General features: G+C 37.9%; 1 protein-coding gene across 1 annotated transcript in view; it reads left to right on the plus strand.

The window, feature by feature from the left end:
* The window catches only part of stpg2 (sperm-tail PG-rich repeat containing 2), a 108443-nt gene that overhangs the window by 41886 nt on the left and 44479 nt on the right, over window positions 1-22078 (plus strand). The window contains exons 9-10 of the mRNA XM_028458134.1: window positions 1601-1764; window positions 3141-3233. Of these exons, the coding sequence (XP_028313935.1) occupies window positions 1601-1764; window positions 3141-3233 (257 nt within the window). The remainder of the gene's footprint in view (window positions 1-1600; window positions 1765-3140; window positions 3234-22078) is intronic.

The raw sequence follows: 22078 nt of genomic DNA on the forward strand, positions 1-22078 counted from the left end.
CCCTCAGAAGCCTAATCTCATTACGCCAATTCTGATTGGCTGGAGAAATCTATTCATCCGCGGCAGGTAGTCCCACCTACTATAAGTAACGGATGCTACGCCCTTCAAAAATAAGCACCTCTTCTAACTCGCCAATCAAGAAAGGTTGTCTGGTGTGACATCTCACTCATATTACTCAGAGAATCAGGGTTATGTGAATAACCTAAAGTTCTCTATCATAATACTCGTTTTAAAAGTTGGCCATGTAATGTTATTACATACATGGAATTTGTCCTCTGCATTTAACCTATCCCTGAGGAGCAGTGGGCAGCCATTTTTTTGCGATGTCTCACTATGGGATGTGGTAGCTCCCGTATTGCAGACAAGCTTATTGCGCGTACACCAGCCCGCTGGGCAAGCACTGTTCCAATCTGGACAGGAGAACCGCCCTCACCATGTAAAATCTGCAGGCTGCTGCAGACCCTGACTCATATGAGCCAAAGTGATCGCCTCCACCACCCAGTGTGACAGGTGTTGGTTAGTGACAGGCTTCCCTTTATGGGGCGGAGCCCAGGAGACAAACAGCTGATCGCTCCTCCTGAAGCTCCTAGTCATGTAAGTGTGCACCGCGAGGACCGGACACAACACATGAGGCCGCTGCACACCATGTGAGGCAGAGAAGGCCGTGAGGTCAATCGGAGAACATGAGCCCACCACCTTTGGTACAAAGGCTGGGTTGGTCTTTAGCACCATCCTCACATCGCCCGGGTAGAACTGAGCGCACGATGTCTGCACTGACAGTGCATGGATGTCACTGACACGCTTAGCTGATGCCAAAGCCAGCACAACACTGCTTTCAGGGACACGAACTTTAAGTCTGCATGTCTCAGAGGTTCAAAGGGAGGATGTTTAAGTTTTCCATCCCTCTGTGATGGTGTGCTGGCAGAGAAAGGTGGTTAGCTAGCGCTAACACAAGGCGGCCAGCTGGTATGCTAATTAAACCGATAACTGCTGGAGCCTGGCTATTGTGGTGGGGCGGCGAGGGCAGTGTTGTAACCAAGCTGTCAACTGGTGTGTTAACTCCCGGGCTCGACAGCCGTGGTGAGGCTTCGAGGGCGGTGTTGAACCAAGCGTGGAGGGCAAGGAAGCACTGGTCGACCTGGTGTTGGTCGAGAGCAAAGTGCATCCACCAGCAGTGTCCGACAACGGAATCCAAACAAGGGTCCATCTGCGGACAGTTAAGCAGCCAGTGAATACGAGATAGCTCCGAGTGAGAAGTGGTGTTTGAATGGCGTAGTATCCTCCGCCCACGCTACTTATAATAGATAGGACTACCTGCGGCGGACGGATATGTTTCACCAGCCAATCAGGATTGGCGTAATGAGATTAGAATTCTCAGGGATGACGCAGGGTCGTGTATCCCATAGTGAGACATCGAAACGAGTATTATGAAAGAAGACCCCAATTTTTATTGAGTGTTTAAAAAGGTTTCACTTGACGGTAAATGTTTGTGTTTTTTAGGGGCTTCGATTTTGGTCTAATCTAGTGCTTAGTATTGTTTTAATTTCAGATGAGTGAAAATACTTTTATTCAGAGACTCACAGTGTTTTATTTTGCACAGGTCCCGCGTCATACAATGTCTTTGAACAAGGTTTAGCTCGTGACAGTTTTAAAAAGGCATTTTTAGAACAAACAAGCAAGGGAGTGTTTGGATCTACCGCTCAGCGCTGCACAGTGTTTTCTAACAAAGATGCCAGAGACGCCCCGGGCCCCGGACAGTACGAGGTAGGACTGAACCGTCCTAATACATACTGTATGTTTAGATGGATAACAATTTTAGCAATGTGTTAATGCAGTGGTTCTTAACCTTTTTTTGGGTCATGACCCTATTTTGATATCACAAATTTCTGGCAACCCAAGAGACTTTTTTTTTTTTTTTTTTTAATTACTTTTTGACCACGTTTGTGACCTATTTTTACGAGTAGCACTATAGTGACAAGATGCGCCAGCTCAGATATTTATATACTCAATTTTTTTAAAAACTAGATTAACATTTGAGGAAGTGAAAATATAAAATACAGCTGTTTGAGATTGTGTGATGGTGTTTTATTTTGTAAAAGAATCACAAAAAAATTACAAAAATATTATTTCAATTTTTATTCTTTAATCATTGAATTTGTATACTGTATTCTTTTTTTTCAAACTACACTTATATTTATGGAAGTAAAATTATAGAATACAATTGTTTGAGATTGGGTGATGGTGTTTTAATTTGAGAAAGAATAATATTTAAAAAAATTACAAAAATATTTTTTATTATTTAATTATCTCATGACTAATTATTTAATTCTTATACTGTATTCTTATACTTTAACTAGATTTTTATTTGAGGTAGTGAAAGTATAGAATATGTGTAGCTATTTAATTTGAAAAAGAATAATAATCTAAAAAAATTACAAAACTTTTTTTTTTTTTTTTTAATCATTTACTAGACATTCCAGGCGACCCCATTTGACAGGAGTGTCAAATTAATTTTCAAGTTTGGGGCCAAACACGGACCAGTTTGATCTCAAATGGGCCACGGATTTTGGGGAGGGAAAAATAATAATGTGCCCTAGTTTGTAATTCTAGGTATAAGTGACATTAAATTTAAAATCACTTACATTTCCTTAATTTTGTGAGTTTTTAGAATTTAATTTGGGGACATTTTGTAGAATAATTTATGGAAATATGTATAATTTTGAAAAAAAAAATAGTTTTTCTCAACAATTTGAGCTAAAACAATGAGTCGTGATATAAACATGGATAATTGTAAATTTGTATCCATGTGTATTTGGAGGGAATGAGATATCAACAACTAATTTGCATAATACATGTTTTTTCTGTCATTTTTACTTCCTCCTGAGGGCCGAATTAGATGCTCTAAAGGGCCGGATTTGGCTCCTGGGCCTTAGGTTTGACACATATCATATGAGGTCATAACCCTAAGGTTGTAAAACACTATTAATCCTTGCCCATCTAGCAAAAATATCAGTTTGGAGTGAGGTCAGAACCAGATTTATTCACAATGACAAATAAGTGATTTTTGTAAATGAATGATAAACTTAAACAGTATGGATGGAATTGTTCTAATAATCCAGGTGTGTGTTTTTTATATTCAGATAGAAAAGAAAACGGAGGACAGCTACAAAAAGCATCACACAGCGGTGTTTAAATCAGCCACAGAGCGCCTGGTAACATCACAGCTAGCTAAAGTAAGTCTGTTATCTTTCTCTGACGCTTTGACATCCAGACACTAAACCTACTTACAGAAGATACAGAAAATATGGGACTGAGTAACAGCAACACATGCCAAGTTCCTGGCTTGATAAATTGGTTTTAACAGTTAAGATTTTCTTCTTTTTCTTCTCATAATACCATTAATACCAATGATGTCACAACGTTTGTAATAAGTTGCTCGTCTGCCTTCAAAGCAGTTTTTACAATCAGTGTTTTTTGTCCTCAAACTGAAAACCAAAACACATTCTAATGCAGTGGTTCCCAACCTTGTTTGGGCCGTGACCCCATTTTGTCACACATTTCTGGCGACCCCAGAGACATAAAAACAAGCCTATAGTGACGAGATGCACATGCTCATTTATTTTTATACTGTTGTTTTTTCACAACTAGATTTATACAGATTTATTTACAAACATATTTTTTACTTTTATTTTTTAAATATTTAATGAACTATTTAATTATTACTTTTTTCAACTACATTTTTTGAAACTACATTTATATTTGAGGAAGTGAAATAGTTGTTATAGATTGTTTGATGGTATTTTATTAGAAAAATCAAAAAAAAAAATGACAAAAAAATAAAATTTTTGATTTCATAATTTAATGACTTTAATTTTATAATGCATTTACTTTAACTAGATTTCTATTTGAAGAAAAAGAATAGTAATCTAAAAAATGACAATAAAAATAAAGAATTAAAAAATAAAATAATTTACTGGACATTTCAGGCGACTCCATTTAAATTCTGGACAACCCAAAGGTTGAAAAACAAACACTGTTCTAATGAGATATGTTCAAATAATATAATTATCATATCCATGTAGATTGATTTTTTTAACCTATTTTAAAACTACAAAACATATTTGAACTTAGTTTAACTCTTTGAAGAAATGCCATTACTTATCATAACATTGTATCAATTTTTATGAAAGTTTTAATACATTTTAGTTGGATTTTCACATTATTGGAGCCAATATTTAGTTTTTAAACCAGTGTTTTTATTAGAACAGTATTTGTTGAAGTAAAACTGAGATTTTCTCTCTGCCACCAGGCTTCTTAAACCAATGTCACACTACAGTGCCTCACCGAGACTCATTTATCTAAGCCCCAGAAAAAAGGTTTCAGTAAATCGTGGCATTTATGAGTCTACTCACTCCCTGAAGGTTTCTTTCCACCCATGACAAGTATGTCTGCAGCATTAGTAATAGTGAAAGAGCAGGACGTAGCTAATTATTCCAACAGTATGGGCGAAATCGATGAGGTAAAACAAAGCATTTTTCACTGTGTCTAGAAAAGGTCTAACAATGATCATCTGTAGTTTTTTTAATTCTTTATCCTGGATTAAATTGGTACTTGTTTTCTACCCCAAGGACCTCATTTTTAATGTTTGTTTGCGTGCATTCTCTATGCAGAAAATAGTAAGCTGCTGCATTTTAATATCCAACATGCACAATTTGTATTTCTATAAGTGCTTTTTTGGGCACAGCCTAGTATTGTTGCTGATCGACTGCAAATGTTTCGACTACTTTCAATAAAGGTGATATTTAAATTGCAAACTATCCTACTCTTTAAACACATCTAATTAAAAAAATATATATTTTGTTTTTACTTCATTGGGTAAATACATATCAGCATATTTTAGTTAATGTTAACATGGGGATTTCAGCTGTTGATTATAAATGTATTTACAGAGATGTATAAAGTACCTGCATTTTTTTTATTTTTTATAAAAGTGCAAATACAATCATAACTGATTTGAATGACTTTAGCAAAAGTTGAGTAGAAGTCTTAAAACAGCTCACATACAAAAAATTACTAACGTCAAAAGTACAAGTAAAAGTGAAGTATGTTGTTCTCTTCATTCTGGTAAATAAAAAAGACGTGGTGTAATAAAAGCGAAAAGAAAACAACACCAGACTAAACAGGAACAGTTAGTGATTTAAAGCATCTGCCTGAGATTTTAATTAATATTGATTAATATTGGCTGTAAAGAGCAACTCCAAAGCTTTCAGAAACTGGTAGAATTTCTCAGATAGAGCAAACATTAGCAGAGTTATGGTCATTTAAATTAGAAAGTGTCTATTTGTACGGTTGCCATATCAATATAATGACATTCTATCTGTATGCAGCGCCCCTAGTTGGCCAGTTTAAGTCATGTGATAGGTCAGTCAGTGGCCAGTTTAGGTCCTGTGACGAACACTAAACCCAACCCTGAAAATTGTTGCAATATTGGGTTATAACCTTAACCTAAACCTAAGATGCTACATGCGTGTACTTTGGTAACCGTACCAATAGCACCGGGGGTTGTCCGTACAGCAAACATACAAATAAACACTTTCCTAAATCAACGTGTTCCTGAGATGCGTTCAGGGTCCCTGGGAAACCCTGACATTTTGATGAGTTCGTTAAATCCAGCCAGACGGTTCGGACAAGATGTGAAAAGAGATGTCTGGGTGAAAGCAGACGTACTGTATACGGTATTTGCCCAAATCAACAGTAACTGCTGAGGTAGCGTATTGATCTCCACATCTCCAGGCATCCCTGGGCATCCCATTCTTGCTGTTACCTCCAAACCTTGTAAACCGGAAGTTATCATCCTCTCACACACGCCTATTACAGATGAATTATATTCACATTTAAATTTTTATAGGTGAAAGTAACGGATTAAAAGTATTTATACACCCAACCATTATAAAAATAGTTGTTTTTTGTTTTAAAATGATCAACAGACATCATGGAAATATAAAAAATTAAATGACCAGACAACAATCAAATGCATCACATCATAGCTGACCAATCAGATTAAACGTAATGCACAGCACCAAAACAGCATTTTCTCAGTTTTAGAGTCCATGAATATATCTATACTTGGAGCCTGATCATTTTTATTTTATTTATTTTATTGAATTAATTGGTGTTTATTTAAAAAGTAATTGTACATTTTGACAAACCTTTTATTTCATACATATGCCTTTGTGGAAAATAAATTAAGTTCCAATTGTGGTAGATTTGGTCTCTTCCTTTTTGAGTTTCTACATGAGATGTTTACTGTATGTAACGTAACCGTGGCAAGATTTATTACCAACAATAAAAAAAAATTAAAAAAAAGTGGGCGGTGAAAGTAACGAGTAACTTTTACTTTGTGTACTATTTATTTGAGCTACTTTTTGCTTGTACATGAGTATTTTATGTATGACTTACTTGTGCTTGAGTCCAATTTCAATCAAGTAACAGTACTTCTACTTCAGTACTCATTATACCTCTGTTAAGTTGTAATGAGGTGGAAAAAAATAAAAGTAACGGAGTAAAAGTAGGTTTTTTAACTTTTAAATGTAGTAGAGTAAAAGTAAAAGTGTTGATAAAAAACAAAACAATCTCAAGTAAAGTGCAAATCATCAAATAAATGACCTAAGTATTGTAATAAAGTACATTTACCTCTTCACTATACACCTCTGTGTAATGTTGGCCCCATTTTAGTGAAACTTTGGGTCATAAATTTACTTTTAACTGCTCAACAACAACAACAACAACAAGCCTTGAGCAGCGTCTACCCAACCAGTAAATGCGTTTAAAAAGCTGCTGTCTACTTCATCTGTCATAGTTTCCTCTTATTTCCTCTCAATAAAGACTAAATTGTTCTCTCTCTGTGTATTTGTGAAGCTGTTTCCTTTCTTTAAGTTTGAATTACAGATCTGAGCCTGCTTATAACGATTAGTTATCAAATCAAATTTAGTTTACACCTCTAAAATCACATATTTACCAATTAAAACATCCTTAAAAAAGGTACAGTATAGCATTACATTATGTAATTTTGACACAGAAAATAAGAAAATACAACTTGCAAAGCTTATTTTTTTAATTGAAATTATATTATGAATATATTTTGTGTGTGCGCTTAGTCATCCCATGTTTTTTTTTAATCATCTCCCGAGGCTGGTGGTGGTTGTCGGCCTTCAATGTCATACATTTATTTAGAGGTGAATTACACCTTGCAGACAAAGTGAATGCAGTTAAGTCACTGTTAGGATAGAAAAGCAGCAGGTAAAGATGAGAAAGACACGACCGAACTGTTCATGGACTGAGTAGCTGACTTTTATGCTTGTAAACATTTCTATTGAAATCCCTAATTTCCAAACTAGTATGTACAGTATTTGATTTGTATTGATATGAGATTATAACCCAAGGAAGCAGCAATAAACAATAATATATTGTTTTAAAGATAATTTTTGACTTTTTTTCTTTTTTAAACACAGTTTTAATGTACTTTTTGCTTAAAGCTGCAGTATGTTAAATGTGAGACTTGTATAGAAACAACCACGCTCCACCATCCCCTCTTTTTTTCGAAAACCTATGGTTTTTTACTGGTATTCTTGTGAACATGCACATCTGTGGAGCTCCAAGCAACTTTTTTTCTCAATAGAGATTAGTGTAGGGACTTTATCTTGTGTTATTGGAGAGTTTTCTGATGTTTTAGAGACTCGGACATGAATGCACGTATCACACTCGTTACTGTCCTGAGCAGAGGCTACTGCCGTCAGCTCGTCCCCCCACACAGCTCACAGGTAGCTACAGTGATATGCCGCTCAGAGCAGAGTGACAACCATCACTCCACATCCAGACTGCAAATGAATTGCGCCTGTTCTCTCCCACTTGGATTTGCTTCACTTAGGTTTACACGCGATTTATCCCGTCTGCTCTCCCTCTCCCTCTGAAACCAGTACATGGGGCAGACCCTGCGCAGGCATGGGGATCCGCAAGTATGCAAAGCAGACCTTTATTCTGTTGCTTCACCACGTCAGTCTTCCCTTTTCTTTCCTTTTCGACTTTACTCGAGCAGCCGATAGTAACGCCCCAAAACAGCTCATGGAGCACAAAGATCTCTGATTGGCTGAAAGGTCGCGTTGCACTCCTTGATTTCTAATGGTCATATACAGAGCCAAGAGATGGAGCAGAGGTCTTTTTGAAATAAACATATGCTCGAAGGTGATTATGGGTTCTTGACCAAATTAATCCCCCCCAAAAAAAAAAACTTACATACTGCAGCTTTAAAATAGTTAAGTCAAGTTGAAGGGATAGCAAAGCCATGCAGTGTTATTAACTAACACTGGCAACAAGACATGATTGCATCTAACCTAAACTCTGATTCAACATTTGCAAGCATTAACAGTGAAAGATTTACGTGTGTAGTTATTTCTGTTGACTCCACCCTTTTTTCTCTTAACAAAAAAATGAAAAAAAAATACTATTTATTTATTTATTTCACAAATTACAACAAAGGCCACGGTTACATGTTTCTTAATTCGGAATTAGTTATTCTGTAATAAATCCTTCAGAATTAAAGTGTTCTGCTTCGTGTTTAAACTTGAAATAGTAATTCCCAAACTGAGGTTTACATGGAAAACTGGTTTATTCGGCTTTAGATAATTCCGCTTTAGGTCTTGAACACACAGTTTCAGTTTGGACCGTGGAGCGGAAGGAGATTGGAACTAATCACCGGTAAAAAGCCCAGTAAAAGTCTGGAAAACAATAATCAGTAATAAATATTATCTCCCTGGTAAAGACAGTAGCTCTAACAACTGGTAAAACGATAAACTGTTGATATTACAGCTTATACATGCAGTACGGGGATGCATTTACTCCGCCTCTGGGTCCTAGTGCCAGCCGACCGGTAAAGCCTGTTCCGTTTACCGAGGTCAGTGTGTGTTTAATAAGTTCGTGTGTGTCCGTGTGAAAGTCTGCATGTTTACGCTTCTGTCCATCCACTCTTTTCATTATATTCATGTTTTTTAAGGCTCTTAATAAATAGTCTAGGCTGGAGTCCGGGCCACCGCCATCTTGGATTATGTCGTCACCAGCACGTCATCGCCGCAAGTCGTGCAAGCCCAAAACAATACGAATTAACCTAAAGCGGCTTTAACCAAGTGGTTACAAGAAAGAGGAATTATCTAATTCAGAATTAAAAACAGAATAAACCAGCCACCTAATTCAGAATTAACTTTCATTCCGAATTAAATTAGCATTAGGAATTAAGTGTTTACAAGGTCAGGTTAAAGAGGAATTAACTTTTATTCCATTTTAAAGAAGAATTAAAGTTCACATGTAATAATAATAATAATAATGCATCAATTTTATTTAGCGCTTTTTTGGACACTCAAAGACGCTTTACAGAATTAAGGGATTATTCTTTCACTCCACACTTAGTGGTGGTAAACTACTGTTGTAGCCACAGCTGCCCTGGGGCAGACTGACAGAAGCGAGGATGCCATAATGCGCCATCTGACCCTCCGACCACCACCAACACTCTCACACTACATTCATACTAGGCAATGTGGGTGAAGTGCCTTGCCCAAGGACACAATGACAGATACCACTGGGGTGACTGTCCCTCCACTGTGGCACCTGGAATTCTCAGTGGTCTCATCAAACGACTAACCAGGCCCAGACCTGCTTAGGTCACATGTAAACGTAGCCAATGTCACCTCAGTGCGTTTATTAAAATATAAAATTCATAATAACAAAGAAAAAACCCAACAAGATCCACATGAACAAACATTTAACGACAGCGGGAAGAAACAACTCCTTTTTAACATGAAGAAACCTCCGTTAGAACCAGGTTCAGAGGTGGCAGCCATCTGTGTCGACTGAGATGAGACAAAGAATTTAAAAGTCAGTGGAATAGTAAAGATATTCTAAAACAGTACACAGAGAAGTTAAGAGATTAGTATAGCACACATTGTTCACATTGGAGCTGAAGTCAGTATCCAATGTCAACATTTTTAAATCAAAGTTAAAGACACTATTTTTCTCTACTACGTATGATTGAGAGAGAGATTATTGGTCATGTTGTTTATGTAATGTGTTTGTTGATGATATTAAATGATTTTTACTGACGATTTAAAAACCATTTTTCCCGACTTTAATGTTCTTATAGATTTTAAGCTGTTGAATGTTTTCTGTTACACTTTTTGATCATGTAAAGCACATTGAGTTGCCTTGTGTATGACATGCGCTATACAAATACCTTTGCCTTGCCTAGGAGAATATTGGTGCATGAGACCCTTCTTTACAGGCCCATATCACAATGCTTTCACACTATTGGTTCAAATTCCTGTAACTTCAGACCAGTTATTTTCATCTTAAAGCGTCTAAAGGGAGTTCACTGTAAACAAATAGAGTAATAAACCAGTCAAGTTATTTGAACTTAATTTTCTTTTGTCTATTATGCGATTAACTTTAGATAAACTGTTTTTATTCATCTAAACACAATTTGCATAAACACAGTCATCAAGCATGTAGACAGAATATATTTATGCGGCTATTGTGAGTTTCTTTGCATTGAGATGGTTTGAATTAGTGAGTGCAAAAGTATAATTAGAATACTGCGATCAATCCAACAAACACTGTAATGATGATTCCCTTTTTAACGTGCACTAGATCTCATATATCTGTCTATACAGTCATTTTTATCACAATGCCACAGTGTTGTTGTTTCTGCCAGACTGCAGAAATAGCACCATGAAAGAAGTCAACAACAACTTTATTCTGCAAGGATTTAGATTGAGTGAGGTCCTCTTTGTGTATTATGTGCTAATGGTTATAGATCTGGATGTTTGAGGTTTTTAAGATGAGCTCATCAAAAGGAGACTTTCATTACATGATGGAAACAGGGTGGCGATTACAACTGTAACGAGAAATTTCGCAAAATACAAAACGGACGATAGAAAATTCAAAGGTTCACGAAATAAAATCAAGTAAAAAAAAGTTTCAAAATAACACAGCAGCGGTCAGATGATGCAGAAGTCGGTTGTGTGTAGTGCTAACCTGGATGAAACAGCCAACGAGCAAACTCAGCGGTCAGCACGCGCTTGTCTGGATACGTGCCAACGTGTCCGTTGAGTGGTCACTCCCCCCGACAATATCAGCATCCTCTGCACACAGGAGCGGGCACGCATTCAGTTTGTTCAGTGGAGGTTTTCAAAGTCAAAGTCAAAGTCAGCTTTATTGTCAATTCCTTTGCATGCACAAACATACAAGGGAATCGAGAAGACGTTTCTCACTTCCCACGGTGAAACAGATAAAGTGCTCAGGCACAACAGAAAAGACATTCCTATACTAAAGGTAGACATACAATTTTTACAACAGATAAAACATTTACTAATACTAAATACTAAAACTAATACTAATATATAAATACAGTGTGTAGGTGGGAGTAGCAGCATGAGTTCCTATATAATTTGTTATGATACTGCAAAGGCAAAACGGTCTTGGCGGCATAAAAAATTCTGTATATACAGTAGTAGTGCAAGAGTGATAGTACAAAGAGCAGTCAGTAAAACAGTAATAAATAACAGCATTTTCAGTCTTTTTTGCTATTTTGGTGGGGGGAGGGATTCAGCTGGTGGATATGACAGAGGGGAGAGAGTTCAGCTTCCTGACAGCTTGGTGGATGAAGCTGTTGGTGAGTCTGGTGGAGCGGGCACGGGAGACTTTAAATGCCGTAATCTATGTTTTTGGACTTTTAAATGCTTTTAATCCTCATGCATCCTTTTATTCTATCCTACCTGTTGTCTAACTCAATGATTTACAACTGACAGAAAGTCTGTTCCTCCATGTTAAGCATTTCTCACATATTAAAGCACATGTACATAGCTGTCAAGTTTTGGATTTAAAAACAAGGGACATTTTCTGGTGCCTGCGCTGAGCCGATATAAATCTCGATAATATTATTTAAAATGAAGTCTGACCAGAAAGACAATTCTGGGTGAAATTTGCTGATGCCAAATGTTACACAGGCTCATTTATTAACAAACAGCTGCACAATATGTGCCACTTTTGGCTTTTTCTCCTGTAAGGGTCTGGGTTAGGGCACACTCAGTGATCATCTAACAGAGCTTTACAACAAGTATTTTAATACAAAATAAGCTATATATATATATATATATATATATATATATATATATATATATATATGCAATATTGTAGTTTTCCATATCGCTAAAATAGAAAACTTGATACATCTTGAATCTCAATATATCGCCCAGCCCTAATTCCTACATTATAAAACAGCCTAAATGAAAGCATAAATGTGTATATGAAGCACATTTGTTTAATATACTTATAGTTTATATATAAGTCAACACATTGCATATTTACTGTTAATTTCACGTTGCTTGTCTTTAAGTTAACATTTTAATTTCATTACGTTTTCTTTTAATTTCTGATGCTCACTCATGTGATTCTCTGGTATTCACTAATGACTTATTAGACACATTTGTTGCAGACTTTACATCCTTTAACACTTTGAAATGAGTGTATATTTGTGAAGCTTGTGATTGGCTGATTTTTTTATGGTTCTTACGTTGTTCCTTCCGCTGTGGGAGATGCTAAAATCTCAGTTAATAATCCAACAGAACGTGTAACTGTGTCCCATCCTGCTACTCTTTAGGAAGATAAACTTTCTGTCCCAAGGTAGTTACACGAGTTCTTAGTTTTTTTGGCCAGAACGTCTTCATTCATCCATCTCTCTTCTGAGTTGTTTCCAGGTTTGTTGCTGCTGTCGGCACTAATCTCGCGAGAACTGCCACTCAGGCCATTTCAGGTGGCAGTTCTTGCAAGGCTATTGACAGCGTTCGGGTCTTGGTTATGCCAGAGTGCAGCGCGACTCTGCGCCACTGGCGTGCCCCAGGCTTCCTGACAGACGGGGTGCCTATGGGCATCGTTAAGTCCAGGAAGGTGGCCTCCATGGACACCAGCCTGACAGGCTGGGGTGGGACCCACGAGTTCGTGTGAGGGGTCGCTGGGGTGCGATCCTCTGGCCCGCTCACATAAATTACTTGGAACTGTCAGCTGTGTTCCTCTCACTGATCCACTTCCTTCCCTCTCTGGGGACATCATGTCCTGGTGAGGACAGACAACACCACGGTGGTGGCATACATCAACCGTCAGGGCAGGTTGCGCTCACGTTGGTTGCTGTCACTGGCACGCAAACTGATCCTATGAAGTGTTGGGTGTCTCCTCTTACTGAGAGCGACGCACGTCCCTGGGATCATGAGCGTGGGTGTCGTCCTGTTATCCAGGGGCCTGCCGCTTTACGGGGACTAGATTCTGTACCCGAAGGTGTTGCGGCAGCTGTGAGCCCGTTACGTATGGGCTGAGGTGGGTCTGTTAGCAGGGGAAGAAAACGCGCAGTGCGCAATGTTCTTCTCCATGCGCAGCATGGAGGCGCACAATTAGCCATGCATGCTTCATGCTCCATACCACTGGTACCACCGGTACCAGTGGTAAACGGTTTTGGAGGGACTTAAACGTCCTCCTGTTGAACCAGGAGGCAGGTCTGAAGTTTGCCTCTTTTAAGGCTGTCTTGTTACTGGCTCTGACTTCAGCCAAGAGGGTTAGTGACATCCATGCTCTCGGTTCATCCATCGTGCGCTCAGCTTTTCACAGGTGATGCGAGGATCATCCTGAAACCCAACCTGACCTTTGTGCCAAAGGTTGTGGGCTTGTGTTCTCCTATTGACCTGCCTCACAGGGTGAACAGCGGCCGAATGTGTTATGTCCAGTTTGTGCGATTCGCACTTAATTGGATATGACGAGGAGCGATCAGCTGTTCGTCTCCTGAGCCAATCCCCGCAAGGGGAAGCCTGTTTCTAAGCAACGCCTGTCACACTGGGTGGTGGAGGCTATTGCTTTGGCTTACTCGTGTCAGGGTCTGCAGCCGCATTCGGGTCTGCGTGCACACTTGACTCTGGGTCTTGCCACATTTCCGGGAGTGTCTGTTCAGGACATCTGTGCAGTGGCAAGTTGAACCACACCCCTCGCGTTTGTCCGCTTTTACATGGTGGACATTTCCGCCGGTTTTACTGTCCTAATGTGATCAGACTTCTGCTCTAGAGGCTGGTACCGCTTGATAAGCATGTCTGCACTACGGGGGTTTCCATATCCCATAGTGAGACATCTCATGAAATACTATGAAATAGAACTTGAGGTTATGCATATAACCCCGGTTCTATTAATAATATGAGTGCGATATCTCACCAGACTACCCTTCTTGCTCAAACGAGGAGAAGAGGTGCTTATTTTGAATGGTGCTTGTCTGTCCGTGCCCTCCTTTTATAGGAGGTGGGTGACCCCCTAGCGGACGCACGCGCTTCACCGGCCAATCAGGATTGGCAGATTGAAATAAATGCTTCTGAGGAATGCAGACAGAGGTTGCATCCCATAGTGAGACATCTCACTCATATTACTCATAGAACCGGGGTTATATACAAAACCTACATTTTTTCAAACAATAGCCACAATGAAAGTTGTAGTACAAACAGTCGTTTTATATTTTTTAATATAATTAAACAAAGCAGAAGAAAATCAAAAGTGAAGTGCTTTTTGTGGTTATATATTTTTTAAACAATATCACTTCAACACTTTCTGCCTGGTCTCACTGGAATAAACTTTTTTCTTTCCAGAATATTTTTTCTCTGTAGAACTCAGAAGTGCTGTGTGGAGGGAGATCTCAGACCCCACACAGAGCGTCCTTCATGGCCAGTTAATGAAAAATCACCCACGGACTACTTAGCTTTAACAGTTAGCCACATGCTGCGCTACAGCCTTTGCCGTATCCCTGGCAACCATTATGAAAAGAGTCCAATCAGTATAGAATCACAAACATATAAATCAAGACAAAAACCAATGCAGTCTAACGGCTTTATTAGGTGTGATATACTGTATTATATATGTTCTCTTGTGTAAATGCATTTTTTGTGTAAAGGTCAACATTGTTTACACTTCATGGAGGGTTTTTGAAATCATAAATAGTCTGCACAAGTGATTTAAGTTTTTTTTTCATTAGTGCATCAGAAGCATGGTGTGGGCTTGTTATCTGACCTTTAAAGTGTTTTTTTTCCATCAATAAGCTTTGTTGCATTATATATATCTTTTAAGCATTTGTGAGTCGTTTGTTGTTTGCGTCTATAGGTAAATCAAATATTGACATCAGTATTGAATAACTCAAACTCTGTTTAAGTGGCTTGTGCCAGTTTGAAGTCTGGTGTTTAGCCGTTAAAGGACGCTTTAATCCCTGACAGTAGGAATCAAACAAACCCCAGGAAGTTCAAATATTTCAAGCAATGTCAGATCTCTACTTCTGCTCTAGTCTGAATCTGATAGCAGTTGATTGCCTGTCTAGGAAGAAGAAAGAGTCAGACATGTTGGGAAATGACAGATATGAAAGGAGGAATGATTTTAAGTATAGCATGGCTCAAATGAGATTTTACCCACTCTAATCCTGTGACCATTCTATTTTTCTCCTCTCCTCACCTCCTCTTGTCCTTACTACAAAAAAAAAAAAAAAAACAATTAATGGTTTCCACAGATATATATATATACATATATATGGAAACCATTAATAGTTTTTTTTTTTTTTTTAACAGCATTCCTCATTCATCCCTTCTTCCTCTAGAAATCCAAACTTTTCCTTGTAATGACTTTTGATGCTGATGTTGTGTAAACATTTCTGAATAAATGCAGTAATGATAGCTTTGGGGATTTGATTTGGAACTGTTTTAACTTAAGGAAATAACTAATTTGTGGTGTCAGTATTGTAGAGTTAGCCACAGTGATGAAATGTGACTACGGCCATGTTGGAGGCTCAGTGTAAATACGCCAATAGATTACTTTTTTTGGCATAAATATGGACTTCGTTATTACTAACTAGTATTAAAGAGTACTGTATTTTCCGGGCTAAGGAACACAGCGCTACATTGGCCGCAATAATTTTCAAGAAAAATCCACGTAAAGGTCGCACTGTCACATAAGCCGCACTCTATTGGCTGATGAGGGTGCCCTTCAGACAAGAGTTTGAACTGATGAGTTTCCTTCTCAACATGAAATCTCCTCCTTACTGCTCCACGTCTGCATATCGGTCCATTTACAGCTTTTTATGGTCACTATTTTACTGGAACCAGACTGATACACCGCTCCGCCTGTCAGTTCTTTTTACCGTGCACTATTGCCTCAGGAACGATCACATCAAGACCAGACTGAGGCTGCGTCCAAATAGTTCCTCCTATCTCCTTTCATATCCACTTTTCCATATGGATGACATCACAGGGTTATGAGAGGAGTTAGGACAAGGACATCACGTTTGTTTTGACAATCAGACGCACTTCCACTGTCTGACGTAATAATCAGACGGCCGTGAAGGTTATGACGTCTGTTGTGGTGAAAAAAACTACACATTTCCGAAAATTGACTAAAAACACATTTATAACACTTTTCGATTATATTATCTAAAAAATCACAAGGTTTGAATGTAAACCAAAGGAAAAGAGGCTACCAGGCCATGAGGAACAAAAGTGAAACCAAAAGAACGTCACATTGAGAATGGTTGCTCACACTCACCTTCCACTCACAAATATGAACTATGTTGAATAAAACATAATGTGGCTAATATAGTCTCTGATCCCTTTATGTCTTACATATACGAAGATATGGGTTTTAGATTATTTATTTAAAGTTGTTCAAGGCATATTTTTGCATTGTAAGTAAGTAACATTTATTTCTATAGCACCTTTCACAGACAAAAAGCCACAAAGTGCTTCACAACACAGTTTAAAAGCAAAAACAGTACACCGTATAAAAGGCCATGACAACATAAAATCATAGCAGCCCAAGAGAAGCAAACTAAAAACTTGATCAAATAAAAAGGTCTTAAGTTGGCTTTTGAAGGTGTCGACAGAGTCAAAAGAACGCAGAGAGGAAGATCGTTCCAGAGCCTGGAAGCAACAGCCTGGAAAGATATGTCTCCTCTGGTCCGAAAACAAGTGCGAGGAACCATCCACAGATTCTGATCCACAGACCTCAGAGCCCGAGCAGGAGTGTGAGGCTGGATCAGATCACTGATGTAAGAAGGAGTCTGACCCTGCAAGGCTTTGAAGGCTAGAACCAGAATTTTTAAATGTATCCTATAAGACACTGGCAGCCAATGAAGTTATTTTAGAATAGGGGATATGTGAGTCCTCCTATTTGTACGGGTCAGAATTCTCGCTGCAGAGTTTTGCACTAATTGCAGACGAGACCGCTCCTTCTTGTTCAGACAAGAAAACAAACTATTACATTAGTCTAAACTTGAAGACACTCTGTGACACCATTTTCCTGAGTTTAGATATTTTCCTTAGTTGAAAGAAGCAGTTCCTCATTAGCTGCTTACAGTGCTGCACTAATGACAGGGCTCTGTCAAAGATAACTCCCAAGTTTCTCAGGCTTGACTTAGCAGACTGGCCTAAGTCACCCAAGTACTGTTTAATCCCTGGAATTGAGTCATCAGGGGCAATAATCAGTGTTTCTGTTTTGTCTGCATTTAGCTGCAGAGAGTTATCGCTTAGCCATTGTTTTGTTTCCACTAAACAATGGAGTAGGGAGTTAAGCTTCTGCATCTCAGATGGCTTAAAGGAGCAGTAAAGCTGGATATCATCAGCGAATAGGTGGTAAGAAACATCACTGAATCTTTGGACGATCTTTCCCAAGGGGGTAAAATACAACAAAAATAAGACAGGACCCAAAACGGAGCCTTGAGGGACTCCATCCATCAAATATTCAGACTGATTTGGTTCGCTGTCACACTAAAGCTACGTCCAGATAAATTAGAGGAGAACCACTGTAGAACTGACCCTGACAGTCCTGCTTGATCCCTCAATCTTCTCAGCAGGACCATTGGTCGTGAGTTTCCTCGGGTGTGCGTGTCCCTTTAAATGTTGTCGCCACAAGGAATTGTGGGTCAGCATTAGCTCGTCTCCTTTGGTAAAGGATGCATCAGTGTTTCCTAGGCTAGAGGTGAGAGCTGGGATAAACGATTACTTTTTAAACAATTCATCTAGCAATTATATTTTCGATGCATTGATTAATCTAACAATTCATTTTTCTAGTTTGATTCGACTCGATTATCAATTATCTCCCCATTAGGGCCGGGACAATGCGTCAACAAAATTGATGACGTCGACGCAAAAAATTTGTCGATGCAAAAATAGGAGTCGATGCGTCGTTTGACCAAAACAAAGATGACGACGCCGGAGAATACCTAACGTGAGTGGCTCCTCCAAGTTTCAAAAGTGCAAGGTAGTGAAGACATGCACTCGTTCGTTGAAGGTAGCAGTTCCTTGTAACCATCGTCCTTTATCCCAGGTGTGACCGGACTGCAGCACGTCGACGCGACAAGGAGGAAACACCCGCCATGACATCAGCAGCCGTAGCAGCAGACACACACACACACACACACACACACACACACACACACACACACACACACACACACACACACACACACACACACACACACACACACACACACACACACACAATTCTGAAGGTAAAAGGCAAATGTGTTTTTTTTTTGTTGGAAAAGCACTTTCTGTATTAGCATTTGGAATTTTGAGTTTAAGAAAAATGCGAGTGTCAGAATGTATTAGTTCAGTAAGCTAGGCCTGTGTGTTTTCAACATAAATCTTAAATTCTGTTGGTTCAGGAAGGACACCATGACAGGCTGCTGGCTCCACTGCCTTTTTATATTTTATTGAACGCTACCTCTGAATGCATTATTTTGTACTTTTATATTCTTACTTGAACTTTATTTTGGAATTTTGAGTTGAGGAGCAATAAACATATATTACAATGTTAAGGAATTCATGTTTTTTTTTTAATTTTAGATATGTAAATCAACATGTATAAATAACATTTAGTCAATTAATGGTGAGGTCATCGATTATTGAATCGAGTGGAATCAAACTGGAAAAATGAATTATTTTTATCACTAGATTAATCTTTTAAAAAACAATTGTTAATTGACTAAAAGTTATTTCTACATGTTGATTTACATATATAAAATCAAAGAAATAAAAAAAAAACATGAATTCCTTAACATTGCAATATTTGTTTATTGCTCTTCAACTCAAAATTCCAAAATAAAGTTCAAGTAAGAATATAAAAGTACAAAATAATGCATTCAGAGTCAGAGGTAGCGTTCAATAAAAAATCAAAAGGCAGTGGAGCTGGCAGCCTGTCATGGTGTCCTTCCTGAACCAACAGAATTTAAAGTTTATGTTGAAAACACACAGGCCTAGCTTACTGAAAAAAGTGCATCTTTTAATCCTTCATTCACATGAAAATAACAACTTAAAGTAATACACTCTGCCACTCACATTTTTCTTAAACTCAAAATTCCAAACGCAAATACAGAAAGTGCTTTTCCTACAAAAAAAACCTTTCCTTTTACCTTCAGAATTGTGTGTGTGTGTGTCTGCTGCTGATGTCACGGCAGGTGTTACCTCTTTGTCCCGTTGACTGGTCACACCCTGGATAAAGGACGAGGGTTACGGGGAACAGCTACCTTCTACGAACAAGTGCATGCCTTCACTGCCTTGCACTTTTGAAACTTGGAGGAGCCAATCGTGTTTGGTATTCACCGCCGCCATCTTTGTTTTGGTCAAACGATGAAGCGGTGCGCACTGTTTGCGTTGACAACGATTACGTCGAAGCGTTGTCCCGGCCCTAGAAGAGGAAGTAAAAAGGGAAGCATTGAGCTTCATGGCCACCACTTAAACACTTACGGGGGTGAAGGAACAGTGGATAGTATAGGAGATAGGAGGGACTATTTATTTTCTGAGTCAGAATATGTACGCGATGGCTTCTGAACAAACCCAACGTAGTACTTGAGTCCTGTGTGCGATCACTTCTAAACAAAGACTTAGAATATCCTTGTGTTTACTTTGCATTAGTTTATAGGAATAAAAGACAGTCACACATTGAATCTAAACTATGAATGTGATGATGAATAATGAGATTTGAAACGACACGTCTAAAGTATTTGAATGAAAAAAAGTTCTGGGAGCTAATGCCAATTAAATATAGGAAACATCAATCAATCCATTATCATGTCTTATTTTCTTTATTTGGTTTCAATGAGAATGTTGTAGAGGGGCCCCTCACATACATATGGTAGTTACTGAAGCTCAGACGATATATTTAGACAAGATATTGCAATATTAAAACATGTATTGTTGGGGATACAAATGGTATCGCGTTCAGAAAAAACCCAAAACAAAACCCCGATCTTCTACACACCAGATTGTTATAGTTATGGTTATTTTTTAACTGCAATTTTTTTCGTCATTTTTTTCTTTCTAAAAATATTTTATCATATCATCGTGAGCCCATAATCGTCCATCGTATTGCATTGTGTACTCACTGTATTGTCCCCTCATAATAGTTACAAGTATCAAGTTGAGTTTTGCACCAATAGCATTACTTGGATGGGGCTTTCTGAGTAGACTATAATATATGTCATGTTTTTACTCACGTACGTTATTTTTATACGGACATTTCCTTGATTTAATTTTAATAAATTCTATAAATTCTGATTAATTTTAGACTTTTACTGTAAAAATGTGTTTGTGTTTCTGCATGTATTATTTTCATTTGTTTGTTTAATGTTTTTCATCCCGTGCCTGGCTGTGAATCAGGTTTCCTTAATTAGTAAAGCACTACGCCTGAACCTTAAATGAACCTGAACCATGATTATCATATTCTTCAATGCTTTGTTTACTTGAAAAAGGCATCTTTTGGGGAAGAGCTGACATAGCCAGAAGAACAAACACACTTTTATGTCAATAACAAGTGGAAAAGTAAAATGTTCTAGAAATAATTGTACAGCAAACAATGAAGCAGAGACGAAGGGAAAATGAAAGTAAGGCATCAACTAAATGGGAAAAAACAATGGAAGCAATGAAGGAAAGACAATGGGAATACATGCAAGAGCTTTAGTGTCTAATGTGTAATTATCTAACCTATTAGCTCTGCTTGAGATGATTGAGTCTTTTCTAAACATATATTTATACTGTTGAGGATCAGCATCAGCACTTTGCTCTACATAAGTGATTCTCAAACTTTTTTGCATTTAAAAGTCCAACAACATAGATTATGGCATTAAAAATCTCTAAAAACTTTCACTGAATGAAGTGAATGCATGCGCGTTATCATACTTGGGAGCAATTTTGGCCCGTGGAACAAGATTTTTAGGGGGATTCTTGGCTAAATTGATGGCCAAATGGCTCGTGGCCCTCGATAATTTCCGATATGAGAATTTATCATTTTTGACGATATATCGTAAACGATAACATATTGCACATCCTTATCCAGTACCCCCTTTCTCTTACTTCTGAATCCAAGTTCCCCCTTTTGTCCGGATACAACATTTTACTCAGAATACTATGAAACAAAAACAAAAGAAGATAAAGCTGGAGTTAAATATTCATAACACACATTTTAAAGAATCTTATTTTGTAAACAAGTGGATTGAAACAGTATTTAGGCTTCTTGAATATAATTATTTTTATAGTTTCCATATCCTTGTGTTGTGGGACCAAGACTCACTTTTGTATGTTAAGTTTATGTTCTAGTTAAAATCATTTCCATCATCGTTTTGTGATTTTTTTTTGTATTTTGTTGTCTGTTTTTTTTCCCAATATTTTTTTGTCTTATTTTGTGTTTTTGTTGTTGTTTTTATGTTTTGTTGATATTATTTAAATGTTTCTATCCTCCTGTGTGATTTGTTGGTGTCGTTTGGTTGTTTCTCTGATATTTTTGTGTGTTTCGTAGTGTGCTTGTGTGTTTTTCTCTCATTTAGTGTGTCTGTGTTGTCTTTTTTTTGTGTAGCTGGCAACAGCAGGTATTTTTCTCTCATTGTGTGTTTTTGGTGTAATTTGTTTTTATGTGTTATGTTGATGAAACATTTAAATGATAAAAATCCCATATTTTGAATGCTTTCATTTGTTAATTT

Source organism: Gouania willdenowi, chromosome 9, assembly GCF_900634775.1.
Source record: "Gouania willdenowi chromosome 9, fGouWil2.1, whole genome shotgun sequence".
Taxonomy (NCBI): Eukaryota; Metazoa; Chordata; class Actinopteri; order Blenniiformes; family Gobiesocidae; genus Gouania; species Gouania willdenowi.